The 13,942-nt window shown below is 37.0% G+C and overlaps 1 protein-coding gene across 1 annotated transcript in view; it reads left to right on the top strand.

Moving 5' to 3' along the window:
• Positions 1–13,942, top strand: part of EIF3H (eukaryotic translation initiation factor 3 subunit H) — an 84,382-nt gene that overhangs the window by 62,010 nt on the left and 8,430 nt on the right. The window contains exons 3-5 of the mRNA XM_016138171.2: positions 10,208–10,375; positions 11,873–11,972; positions 13,133–13,282. Of these exons, the coding sequence (XP_015993657.1) occupies positions 10,208–10,375; positions 11,873–11,972; positions 13,133–13,282 (418 nt within the window). The remainder of the gene's footprint in view (positions 1–10,207; positions 10,376–11,872; positions 11,973–13,132; positions 13,283–13,942) is intronic.

The raw sequence follows: 13,942 nt of genomic DNA, 5'->3' as shown, positions 1-13,942 counted from the left end.
TGAAGGATTTCTAGTTGATAATTTTTCCAGCATGGTACTCTGTATTTTTTATCCTATAAGAATAAGTTTAGATGAAGGCAGAGTGTGTAGGGAATGAGGCAGGGACAGGAATGGAGAGTGTGGTTATAAGTACTTCTGTTTCTCTGGTTTAAGTAAGCCATAAGAAATGATTTACCCCTCCTAACCTTTTTTTAATAACTAGTCATTTTTAATTCTTGCTAGCTTTCAGTTAGGTTGCAGTTAAGGGTGCTCTTTAAAGATCGTGTCCTTCAGTCTTTCTTCTTACAGCATCTTTAATACAGATTTTCTAATCCAGTCTGTCCTGATGTTTAATGATAAAGGAAATTATCTTTGGACAGTTGGGGCTGCCGTATTGAACCATTCCAGTAAGCAATAAATGCTCATTTATAAAGCTGTTTGCTATGTATAATCGAGTTCAGCTACTTCACTTGGGTGGACTGTGTTTCCAATAACCTTTACTCAGTCCCCTGGGTAAGCTGGCACTGCTGCTTACCATCCCCACCCCCATCCTCAGTGTCGTTTCTAAAGTCACCTGTTGGGGTGGGGGCAGGAACTTACTTCCTTTCTTTGGAAGAGTTATAAATGGAATCAGGAGATAGAAACTTATATAGTACAAGCAATTATATTGTTATATACACAGTAATAATAGAACACCCACGATTACCTTTTCTTGAAATCTAATTTCTGTAGCTTGTCTCTTTCTTTATTGAATCTGTTCTTTATTGTACTGAATATAATTAGCTTATAGTTTTAGAATCTAAGAATTATTTTTTTCCTTTTATAATTCCTTTTCATGGTAGATTGTTTATGTAGATTGTTTTTGATCATATTCACATTTGTACATATGAATTCTATTTCACAAAGTCTACAGATTTATACACTTCTTTTTTTTTTCTTTTTTTTTTTTTTTAGGTCACATGTATAGTTTCTAATTCTTACCCCATCCCCATTTTTCTGATTTCTCCCTACTTCCAATAAGGAGATAAAAAAGGGAGGTTACACAACACTTGGGGACCAATTTATTCAGACATAATTCCCCAAAAACTTTTCTTTTGATCCAGATAAGTATCATGACCTCTGGATTATGAATAGCATTTCTGAACGATAGGTGTTGGTGAAAACCTGTTGAGTTCCTTCTGGGGTTATCCGGCACACCATGCTCCCGTCGTGACTGCTCTCCTTAAGTCCTCTTCACTGCCTTATGAAGTAGGCACTGCTTGTCCTTCCATTTTACAACAGAGGAGACGTAGGCTGAGATAATTTGTAGTGGATTACACAGCTAATATGTGATACAGATCATTAGCCTGGGCTGCACCCTAGCCGGGGTGGTTTAAACAACAGGAATTTATTTCTCACAGTTCTGGGATTGGAAGTCCAAGATCAAATTGCCAGCAGGGTCGTGCCTAGGGAGCACTGTCGCCTTGGGCTGCAGATAGCCACCTCCTCACCATATTTTCACATGAGTACTCGGCACGCTTTGTGGTGTCTCTTTTTATAAGGGTACTAATCCCTCTGTGAGGGCTCCACCCTCATGACCTCAGCGAAAGCTAACAATTTCCAAAGGTGCCATTTCTAAATACCGTCATGTTGGAGGTTAGGCCTTTAACAGGAATCTGGGGTGGATCACAGTTCAGTCCATAGCAGATGGTATTCAGATCAGGTTGGCTACTTTCCATTCTAAGTAGTCTGGTACTCTGTCCTGTTCCTTGCTCCCACAGTTTAGGGGTACTGATACCCAGATTTTTTGGTGGCCATGTTAAATGTAGGCAAGTTGGCCAGCAACAGAAAATTCTATTGGTAAGTGTGTACTTCTCTAACATCGTATGTATTGATCGCATAAGTAAGAAAACAAGAATCTGTGATCTCACTCCCTGGAGAACTATTGCCATTACCATTTTAGCACATTTCTTTCCAGTCTTTTCTCTTTAGGAAGAAGGAACAACCCAGGTTGTTTACCTGTTGCCATTATGTGATTTATAGTTTTATTTTCTGCTTTTTTCTCTTAGCATATCACGAGTATTTTCAATCCTTGCCAGTTAATTTTTTTTAGAAACATTATGAATGATTTTTGCCTTGGAGAAAACAAATTTGAGAGCACCTGATCAGGCAGATGACTGTAGGATCAGAGCATGGGATAAGTAAGTCAAGATTGATAACTCAGAGTGCCCCTCGGGGGAGAGAAACAGAGGGAGGCGTGCAGGGTGGATATTACAGAGTGCCATGCCTGTAGGGCTTCCCCCGGAAATGCTCATTAAGCAAAGAGCCATCTGGCCTGGAGATAAGTTTTTCAAAATTGCTATCATCACCTGGTTGGAAGTTGAAATCACCATTTTCTAGGTGAGGAAATTAAGGTTCAGAGAGATAAACATGTTTACCACCACCAGCTCATTGGGCAGCCGTGCTAAAGAGGGGGCACCTTTTCATTGTTGTCATAATTTCATGTAATTTCATGATGTCATCTTTGTAATTTTATCAGGATCCCACTACAGGTAGTACTGAGTAAATGGTTTCAGATCATATTTTTTTTTTTTTTTAGTTTTGTTTGTTTACTGCAAACAGTACTTCCAAAAAGTCATCCTTTGTTCTCATTTTTGAATATTTATTGCTGATCATGATGCATCCTATTTTATGAACAACTGGAGTTTGAACTGATAAGTAGTTTGATTGGTATGCAGTTTCTTACACGATGAAACTATTGATTCATTTTGGTCGCCCCTTTCTTCTTTTGGGGGCGGGGATAACATGAACAAACTTTTACCTGTTGTGAAAAATACTCATCTGGCCATTTTCTTTTTGGTTTACATTAAAAGACAAGATTTATAGGAAAGGTAAATTGAGTGTGATTGATTGTTCTATTATAGAAATGTCTTTTGCTTCTCAAAAATTTGCACAATAGTTTTTCTCTGAAATTCCACATGAAAATTTTATCTGAAGGGTGAGAACTGGAGAAAGTCTTAGCTGCTTTGAGAGCTGATGTTTTTCTCCCTTTAGATAATATAAATGACCGTGTTTCTCTTTTGGCTTTGATTACCAGAATGCTCAGAGCTAAATTTGTATATTTTAATCAAAACATATATGGCTTGCTTCACTTTGTTCAGATCTCGGCTCCACCTTCAGTTTCCAATGTCTGTGTTCTAATTTATATTTTCTCTCGTCTTGGTTTTACTGATTACTTTATGTTTTAATACAAGCTACTTTACATCCTTTTTGAATATGGTAAGCTGGAGATACGTGATTCCCTAACAGTTTGCCCATTTCACTCTAGTACATTAACGACAGTCATATTTTTGAAACATTCCATTGTTTTAGAATTCTTTAAGCACTTAACTTCTAGCATTAATATATAGCTTTAAATACGACAGGAGTGTTACCTGTCTTCATTGAAAGAGCCTAATAAGAGCCTATTTATTACAGAAATACGTATTTCCTATATTTTTCTAAATCCATGAAATATATATTTTCTAAATGTATATTTTTATAAATACAGAAATTCTCATTTCGTCTTCTAACACACCATGCTCTTAATTGTTGCAAGAGATAGCAGTGGTTAGTAGGTTATTCCTTAAGTGAGAATTCTTGTGGTGAGAGAGAAAGGTCTAAAACCCTTGGTTCTGTCAAGGTGAATTCACTTTGTTTCCATAAACATCTCAAATGGCATTGTACAATTAGTAGCTGTTCTCTATCATCCACTTATGTGCATGTGTTTTCATGAGCAAGGACATAACATGCATATATATTTTAAATTCTCATAACCTCAAAGAAATATGATCTCTTGGCTATATTTCATGATCTGCGTAAGAAGAAAACAATATGAATTTGTTACAGTTTGTACGTGTTATTTTCTGTAAAGAATCCAGTTTATTTTATAGCAGACTTCTTGACACATTAAAACCTCTCAATTTTGAAAGCTGGAGTGACACGCGCCCCCATTACCTTATTTTCCCATCTTGTATTCAGAAGAGATTATTTGTCAGAATTCATAAACACTTTAAAGAAAAAATTAAACCACTCAGGACAAATGAACTGTATAAAAAAATATTTCTGAGATTATTAGGAAAGGCAATATTTTTGTTCCTCTTACTTAAATGGAACGGGTTAGTGTCTAGAGTAAAATTTATATGAGACACTTTATTGTGAAAAATCGAACTGTTAACCACAATTCTTAGGCAGTCACAGTGGTCGCCTTATTAATGGATGTATTAATTTTTTTAAAAAAGGGGGGGATGATAACGTGATTCAGACTGGGTGAAGAGAATGTGGAAGTTTTAAGAAATGTGTACTCCATAGTTCTCTCCACCCAAAGACTCTTATTTAATTTTTTTCCAAATGCACATTCTGTTTGCTTAAATCTACATCTGCTACTAGCTCTGAACATTGCCTGAAACGTATGTGCAGCTTGGCAGAAAATCTCACATGAGAGGAAAGCACGGGATAGTTAGTCTTGTTAAATAAGGGGACAGAGCCCTGCACGGTTCTTAGCCTCTCGACGCTGCTCGCTGGTGTCCCACGGTGCTGCTGGGAAAGGCTTAACAGTCATGCTTAGGTTAGACCTGGTCTAGAACAGATAGATTTTGGTGTATTTCACTTCCCTGCCCTGTTCTTGATAAAATCATCAATTCGTTTCAGAGTTGTGGAGTTTTGTTTGTTTGTTTGCTTTTAAAGCCATCTCTTGATTGGCCTTAGTTTGTTTCTTTGCTGTTAAGAACGTGCACTGGGTCTGGTCTCTGTCCGCTTACTTGATGTGTTTGTACAGGTCATCTTTGATCTGAGCCAGTTCCTAGCTACAAAGTAGTTCTGGCGTAAGTTTCAAATGGTAACATAGAATGCAGTGTTTTAGGAGTTTGATTACATATTTGTGGACAGTAGACTTTGACATTTAAACATCTTCGAAGGTAGTTTTATCACTTAAAATATGGTAGCGCTAAATTATTGGTTAATTTGGCAATCAAACATGAACAACTGGTTTCTAAAAACTTAGAAATTGTATATTTCTGTTGTATCTGCATGTTATGCTTTATTGATTCAGAAATAATTTATACTTAACCAATATAAGAAGAGATGAAATTCTGTAAACGGGTGGCTGCCTGGGCTTTGGAGTCACAGAGTCTGAAGTCAAATTGAGCCCTGACACTTTACAAGCTGTGGTAAACAGCTTTTCGAAAAGGATTTCAATAATCGTGATTAGCTCATTAGAGTTATTGTGAGGAATAAAGTCAGATCGCATATGGAGCCCACTTCGCGGGGCGTCTGACGTAATAAGTGCTCACTGCGGCACTTTCCTGGTGCTTAGCTCTGCTCTTTCTCTCCAGCTATGCTATCTACGTATATTTTACATATAATTTTATAACATTTTAAAATAATTTGGATTTATTTGATACAGTATTCTCATTAAATAAGATAATACGTCCATTACACTGTTTTTAATTTTTAATTAGATTGCTTTGTCTTGTAAGAGTTCCTTACCAAGGCATCATAAAACACCCTTCCCCCCTCACTCTGACAGACAGCTGAGTGTTAGAGTGCTGCTGCTACAGCTTTAACTTTCTGCTTTCTGCTCGCCCCGGCCTAGCCAACTATGGCAATTCTTTTTTTTTTTTTTTTTTTAAGTGAGAAATTGTACTTTATGAGGGCACACTTAATAAAACCAAAAAGATCATTTTAAAAATGAGGGTGAGGAATGAAGGGACAAGAATGCTGGTTAATTATTCTGCTGAACTAAAAAGCTTCTAATCTAATCTAAGTGAAATACATCAAAATCTCCTCTCTGTTCTAGCACTTGTCCTTCCCAGTGATCTTCAGGAGAACTCAGATCTCAGCCTCCCGTGCGATTGTGGTAGTGTAACCCTAGATGTAGCATTTAAATATAAGACAGCGTATTATTATTTTTAGTGTTTGCAGGTCTGAAGATAAAACAAGAGAAAGCCCAACAGATGTGGTGGATTTTTGAAAGGAATAGTTTTTGGGCCGCCTGCCTCAGTTAAGACAGTTTCAGCTTCAGGCAATTTAAAATCAACTGTTTCGCAAAGAGGTATCTGGAAAGAGTGAATATGAGTATGCTGGTGCCAAACTTCCAACAGTTATTTAGTGTTGTAAACCAGGCTCTCCTTTGCTTGGGAGAGGCTTAACCAATTAGGACAATTGTAGAGGTCGAAGAGATTTATACAACTTCAGCTCATTTTTATAATCTTTCCAAATTTTATAGCACCACCTCAGTTGCATCTCAGTGTAGCTTTGTATTAGAAATTTGAGTTGGCTTAGTAGGAACTACCAATTTGTCTTTTAATGCATTTGCTGTACAGTTTCTCCTCAGTCATTACGCTTTTTAAACTAAGAATGTTTAGAAGGGTCTTTCCTAAACTTTTCACTACATAATTCCTTGTGTTGACTGTTACCATAAATTTAAAAATAGTCTCCACTCCAAAAATTTCCCCCTTGCTATTCATCTTCGGAAAACTTCCCAGGATTATTTAGCCATTAACTTAGAATTGAATATCACTGGTCGAAATTGCTGCTTGGGCTTCTGTTAAATAGGAGGACTTGTCTGACCCTGGACTAACTGTTGATCAGCGTTAACTCAGCAGTGCAGGATTAAGACACTTTATATCAGGGAGCCTCATTTTTTCTTTTCTTTCTTTTTCCTTTTTTTTCTTTTGAAGTGATCCTTGGTCCTGAGGTGCAAGGCACTCCCTAGATAGGAGTGAACTGTCTAGCCACATCTTTTGCATCCTCTGACTAAAAATCCATCCTAGGAAAGTGGCCCGGCTGGGCATGAGAAGGCTGATAGCTCTGCCTTCCACTTGCCCAGAGCCTGTGGGCTGGGACACAGCATCCTCGAAGCCACTTCGAGAGAGCTGCCTCCCCTCCCTCCTTACCTTAGTGTAGCTCAGCCTGGCCTCTGGTGTCCCCCTTACCCACCCACCCCAGATAACCCCTGAGAGACACCAGCATAGCCACAAAAGCAGTGGCATTTGGCCCGGAGATTAGAATCTGGAAATGACCGTTCCTTATTTCCTGCGTAAAATTTACTGGTATTTCACGATTTTTTCCTTGTCTCTTCTGTAGGCCAGAGGGGTAAATAGGTGTCAGCTGGTGTGGCGGCTCAGCTCTGTTGATTAATGGCGGCTGCCAGGAGCACGGTCTATGATAGTTTAGTGGGACAGTCTGCTCTGCATTTCTTATCTCCGCTTAGGTTTACCAGAATGCTTTTGGTTTTGTGCTTTTTGAGAACGGGTTGGAGGAGGAGGAAACACTGTGGGTGAAGGGAGACAAGTGTCCTACGTCTATGTCAGCATTCGGAAAAGGACACAGCTAAAAGTCTACAGAGATGAAGTAAGTTACTTGGCTATGAGTTGTTTCTTGTCCTTGGCTTGTATATAATAGAGAATTCACCTAAAAAAATTTTTATTGACTCAGAGTGACCTCTTTAAACCATACATTTGTTGAGGGCTCATATGAACAGTCCTGGTAAGGACTGGGCCTCAGTGCACCCCAACTTTACTTTGAAGCTATAGCATCCCCAGCTTTATTTTTCCAAAGATCATTTCCAGGCCTTGCAGATCTTTTCTTTCTCCGTGTGATATCTACAAGAGGACTTTTTAAATTGTGGTTTTGTTAATTTTTAAAATTGGGTGGTAAGTCCAAAGTAAGATAATGTCCAAAAATTTCGTGTAGACTAGGCCCAGCACATATTTTTTTGTGTGTAATAGTGAAACCACAGTGTGGTGTTGATTTTCAAAAACAATTTTGCAACTCATCTCTCGTTGCCTTTAACCCTTAAATATTTATATTCATATATAATATTTAGGTGGTATGAAAACTCTTATGACTAAAAATAAGTTTTTATTGAAGTCTCGTGAAATCTGTGTGTCATGATTTCCTAAGCTATAGAAGAGGAAATGGAAGTGTCCCACTCAACCCCCAACGATGTAGAAACTCAGCTCTCCACTTCTGTGTCCCCATCCCCAGAAATAGATAAGTTAGAGCAGTGATGACTCCACAGGACAATAAGCCTCACACCCCTTAGTCTCTTTCCTAACTGAGAGAAACACTTCATTTTCATTCTTATCTTTAGCCAGGGGCTGGTAAGGTAGGTGAAACTAGATGAAAAAGGAATTCGAAGGTGTGCTACTGATTACAGAGTTGTTACCTCCTGCATCCTGAAACTGCTATTATAAGATTATTTGTATTCAGGCTATTTGAGGGTAGACAGTAAGATTACAGAATATTTTTCAAAGAAATGCAGTTTTTTAAAATATTAATGCATGCCGGAAGCCTTGCTTTTGTTTATAGAAAGACCATTATACTTCACATATCCGATGAACAATGTGAAGTCATAGCATTTTGACTGGGGTGAGCTCTCACATCTTTCTGGAGATGGGAAAACTAGGCATCAGAGAAGGATCATTAATTGGGCAGCAAGATTCTCCACAGGAGAGAGATCAGCTGGCATGAGAACCTAGAGCTCTACATTCCTAGCCTTTTCTTCTTTTCTACTGTTGCAGGTTGGCAGATTAACCTCTGCTTGTGTTATAGCTAAATTATACATTAAGAAATGTTTTGGAAGTATTGATTTTTTTTAAAAGTGTCCTATAAAATGGTATTTGTACCATCAGTTGCTTGGCAATCTCGGCCCATCTCCTTTCCTAGCTCTTTAAGTAGATGGTAATTTTAGTCTGGCTCTTCTTTTACTTGTGATATTGAAGCATTTCATTTGTAAGTTAAATTTGATTAAACTTCATTAGCCAAATCACTGATTTTGCTTTACTTAGAAAAAGTTATGGAATTTTTAAGCAGTAAGAGATGATAGCAATGCTTTTATCCCAATTTTCTATGAATCTGTTAAACTAGCTGGGAAGGGGATCTCATGTACTAGACAAAAATTTAAGATAAAAGGTAATTGATATAAGATTATTATATTAATTTTATACTGCTTCTTGAGTCCATCATATTGTATATAAAAGGAAAAAATTTTAAAAACCCCATAATTCTTGAGTAATTGATGAGTTGGCTGCCATTTTTTTTTTTATCATTAGATACAGAATCTTCTTTGGAATAAGCAGATTTTATAATTTCTTTGCCGAGTAACAGGTGTTAAAAAAAAATAAGACCTTTTCCATCAAGGAAGGTTGTTTTATACCTTATGATCCTGAATCTTGTTTGCTTTGTAAAACTATAGCCTTATAACCAAGAAAATGACAGACATGTAACTTTAGTTTTGTTAAAACCTGATTGAGTTATAAAAATGAAATGTTTAGATTCCAAGTTAAGCAAATATATTTCCTCAACATAGTTATGCATTCATTATAATAGAAAAGGCTTGGATATTATGTTGACTACAAAGTATTCTCTTGTATCACATATTTGCTTCTCATCGAATGATATTGCTTTTAAAATGTTTTACTTATTGTTAGTTTGCACCTATTTTTCTGGTAATGCTTCTTTAAGTTAATAATATACATTATAGTCATTAATTTGACAAAAGTAAAAGTCATCCAACTTTTTTGTTCCATATGTGGAGATTAAAATAAAATTCTGTTCTAATGGGAAAAAAATCTATTAACACAAAGCAACACAGAGACAAGAAAAAGTAATTCATCTAAAAATTTAGCATATGCAGCAGGGGGCACCAGATGAAGGCAAAAATGAATTCTTATATTTTAATTCAGCTACAGCTTGTATCCTGTTCATATTTAAATAATGTGGTAGTTAATTGTTTCCTCATTAGTTTTTTTTTGATGATTTTAACTTCTCAGTTCTAAAAGCTGTGTTGAAGAAGACACTGATAACAATTCTCACTTGATGATTTAAATGAAACTTACAACCACCAGTTTAGTAATTGCACAAGTTTTTTTCTTAAGCATTTACTGTTTTTAGGCTTTTAAAAAGAGGAGCAGGAACTACATTTAATACTAATTCCTTGTTTAGAACAAGGTATTATTATTGCATTTTTACTACCTTTTCTACAAAATATTTTTTTCACTAATGAAAAAAGGAAAGCTCCAGTGATTTGAAATGACTCGAAAGTTTAATTTATTTTCTTTGTATGTGAGCTGAATGGATTTCGAATCTGGAAACCTGTTCCCTTTAGCTGATAAACAGTTGTGTAGAAATTAGTTTCCAGAAAGGCCTATTTTTAATACCGGTGGCATCATTAGCTTCTCCTTTATTCCCTCCCCCCGCCATCTAGTCCAGTATCAGATGGAAATGATGCGGAGCCTTCGCCATGTGAACATTGACCACCTCCACGTGGGCTGGTACCAGTCCACGTACTACGGCTCGTTCGTCACCCGGGCCCTCCTGGATTCCCAGTTCAGTTACCAGCATGCCATTGAAGAATCTGTCGTTCTCATTTACGGTTTGTAGGAGTTTCCTTTGTTATTCTTTTCTTTCCTTAATGTTATTACTACTATTTTTGCTTTCTGTCTTTTCGCCTCTCAGAGCAGCCTGGCAGGCCCTCGCAAGTAAATACCAACCCTGTTTCTGCAGCAGCCTCAGCAGCAGCTAAGTCTAGACAGGGTTTCCTTCTTTCTGTTTATTTTTCTTGCTATCAGAGCCCTGATGTGTACATTTTGGAATGCTGGAGTAGCTGCTTCATTTTTATTCCTCCTCTCCCCTCCCTCATCTGAAGGGGCTGGTGGAACTAGACCAGATGTCTAACAAACCCCGATTGCTAGAGTGTCTGGCTCTGTACGTGACTGACCAATCATAGTGCAGTGTGCCAAGTTTTTTTTTTTTAATACCTCTGACAGCAGCGTACAAAACCTGGACTGTTTCTTAGCACAAAGATTTTTTTCTTTTCGGCCTATTTAATGGTGTTTCCTCAAACTCTCCAGACCAGATGTTCTGTGCTGTATCAGAACTGTAGGCAATTTAACAGCTTTATAGCCTTCCCCCTCCCCAAACACTCACAGTTTGCCATATCTGGCAGACTTGCATATAGTTTCCAGCTGAGAAGTAAATGTAACGTCCTGAGTATCTGTCAGAAAAAATACTAATGAATACGATCAATCTTATGAGCTGCCCCAAAATTGTTTCAGTATGTTAACAATTGGATTACAGTAAAGAACAAGTTGTTAAAGTGTACTTATATTGGCTGGAAACATTGCATCATCAGACCTTGATGAATTTTCCACTTGTTTCAATCTATTTTGGTTTTCATTTTATCACCTATTGCTAAAAGTTTCACTGTGTTAAGTTTCAGACAACATGAATGTTAACACAGGTTTTAGGTGAATATTGGCACGCCGGAGCCGTTATCATGCAGCGGGTGCTAAGCTCCCTTTCTTGTGGAGTGTTTAAGCGGTTGGTTTTGACGAAATGAGTTTCTCTAAAACTAAAAAGACACTTTTGTGATAGCACTCTGACTTCGGTGGTTTTGTTTTTCAATTTGTTTTAAATAAGAAATTTGAACAGTGGTTATTAGAGTGGATAAATTTATTTGTAGGGCTGTTCATTTAAGTGAGCTGACTGAAGAACTTGAGGTTTCACATTTAGTATTCACCAGTATTTTACTTTATGTAAGGTGTATCAAACATATGATATATTTAATTTCCGTGATGATTACTGGTTCTAGCCTAGGAATAGATTTGAAAATAACTATATTTCAAATCTTCTGTTTTTGCTTTAGGAAGTTATTCTGCCTATTATACATAGGATGATAGATTTCTTTATTTTCACTTATTGTTTACTATACTGGTTTGAATCTGCTTCAAATTGTGTTCTGATTATTTATTTTGAGCTTCATTTCACAAAGATTGTAAGCTAAGTAACAGAATGTGCCTAGAACCAGTGTCATTTAAACACTGGTAGTGACTGAATTCTTAGTAATTTCTTTCTCTTTTCCTTATTTGAGATCCCATAAAAACTGCCCAAGGGTCTCTCTCACTGAAGGCATACAGACTGACTCCTAAACTGATGGAAGTTTGTAAAGAGAAGGATTTTTCCCCTGAAGCGTAAGTGTTTGGGGGCCTATAAGGCATATGGTAAATGACTGGGTGTTTTTCTTTTAAGATTTTACTTTGCCACATTTATTGAAAGCTCAGTGGTGCTGTGGTAATGCTTTTGCCATGTGGACGGTGGACGTTTTCTGCATGGCCAAGTGCCACTTGATTTCTCCCTTTCCATGTTTAAACTATTCTTTATGGAATGTCTCATCTGTTCTCACCAAGAGTGGGAATTAATTAGCTACTGGATTTGAAGGAATAAATAATTAAATAAAGGGAGATGATATGAATGATCACAGATTATAAACTCTGTCAGTACTGTCGTGAACTGTGTCTTATTTTCTGAGCTTCTGTTTTGTGGGTATAAATGGTTTAAGGATTTCGTAAGGAATGTGGCTTCCTGGAAGTTTTATGGGTGACAGGTATGCAGAGAATTAATCAATAAAGCTGCTTTGTGATCCTGCACAATGGCATTGAAATGTTTACATTAAAAATTCAAGGAAATACTCAGGATTCTTTTATTTTCTGTTCATCATAGGAATTTTATTTCTCGTTAAAGTTAGTGGCTTTGACTTCACGTAAGACAGACAGTTCATTGCTAATTTCCCATTTGGCTCTTAAAGAAATTGAGGTGCAAAGAATCTAAAAAGGAAAGCTAGCTCGTGAAGAATTTCCGGCTATGGTAGTTAGAACTAAACTGGGAGAAGTTGCATCCTTGCCGTGTTCCGAACCATTGGATGCGGAACAGCCTGTGAGTATTCGGAGTTCCTCAGTAGGCTTTTAAAATGAACTTTCCAAGAACTTGAGTGTTTCTCTTTTCTAGCTATTTATTTTAAAGGTTTTAGATATAGATTATATAGTATAACTTCCTATGGGTTTTACATTTTAGTATCAATGAAATTTAAAAGATACCCGATTACAAAGAAAGAATAGTTTCTTTTGCCAGGAAGCTTATTTTCTAGGCTTATTGCTCACACTTGGATCATTTTCAAAGTTATTCAAATCACTCGACTTATTCTTGACTGTAAAACTCATCCTCTCCCTTTTTTAGAGATACTAATGAAACAAAGATCCCGGAGAAGGCCTGTAATTAGGGAAAATGTATGAAATAGTCAATGTATCATTGACTTCTGACCACCGGACTAAAGTATTTTTAACATACTTCACAGATTGAAAAAGGGAAGTATCACCTTTGAGCACATGTTTGAAGAAGTGCCGATCGTAATTAAAAATTCACATCTGATCAACGTCCTAATGTGGGAGCTTGAGAAGAAGTCAGCTGTGGCAGATAAACATGAGTTGCTCAGTCTTGCTAGCAGGTAAGTGGCCCTGCCTAATGAAAAGTCCCTTTTTATCATTTTCTGCAAGATTCTTTTACTTAGACTTTAACCTATGAAACAAGAAAAAAACTACTTAAGCACACTTTGAGGTTACTAAGACATATGTAATAACATGTAGTACTTGTCCTGCCCTGCTAAGAGTCTAGGAAAAACGCCAAACTGATAAAGTAGAACAGTGTTTGAATACTAATTAGCTCCTGTTCTAAGAACCCTCTGCCGCCTTTGCTGGGCCATTTTTGCTCTGATAAGGTAAGTGCCATGCGGGAGGGGTTTTTTATTTGACTCATCTTTATTTATTTTACACTGTCTTTAGAGGCATATAGTATTATGTGCAGACATGTAATAATGCTCAGAAGAAAAACAAAAATGCTTTGTTTTACCTGTGGCACTTGCCCTTGTTCAGATGTGGACTTTATTAGTAGAAAGCTTCCAATTAGAATTTTCTGGATCTGGCACTGGCTTTTGCTGTCTGAGACAGTGGTGACATAATTTCCTCCACTGTGACTGCTTTGGGCTATCTAGTTGCTAAGATATTATTTATTATATTGGTAAAATGCTGACTGAAGTGTTCCAAAACAAATTATTTTCCTTATGGCGTTAACGTGTTTTTTCCCCTCACTCTTTTCTCTTAAGAAACAT

Source organism: Rousettus aegyptiacus, unplaced genomic scaffold, assembly GCF_014176215.1.
Source record: "Rousettus aegyptiacus isolate mRouAeg1 unplaced genomic scaffold, mRouAeg1.p scaffold_m13_p_15, whole genome shotgun sequence".
NCBI classification, from domain to species: domain Eukaryota; kingdom Metazoa; phylum Chordata; class Mammalia; order Chiroptera; family Pteropodidae; genus Rousettus; species Rousettus aegyptiacus.
Note: the sequence above shows the minus strand (reverse complement) of the source record. Positions and strands in the feature narration are given on the sequence as shown.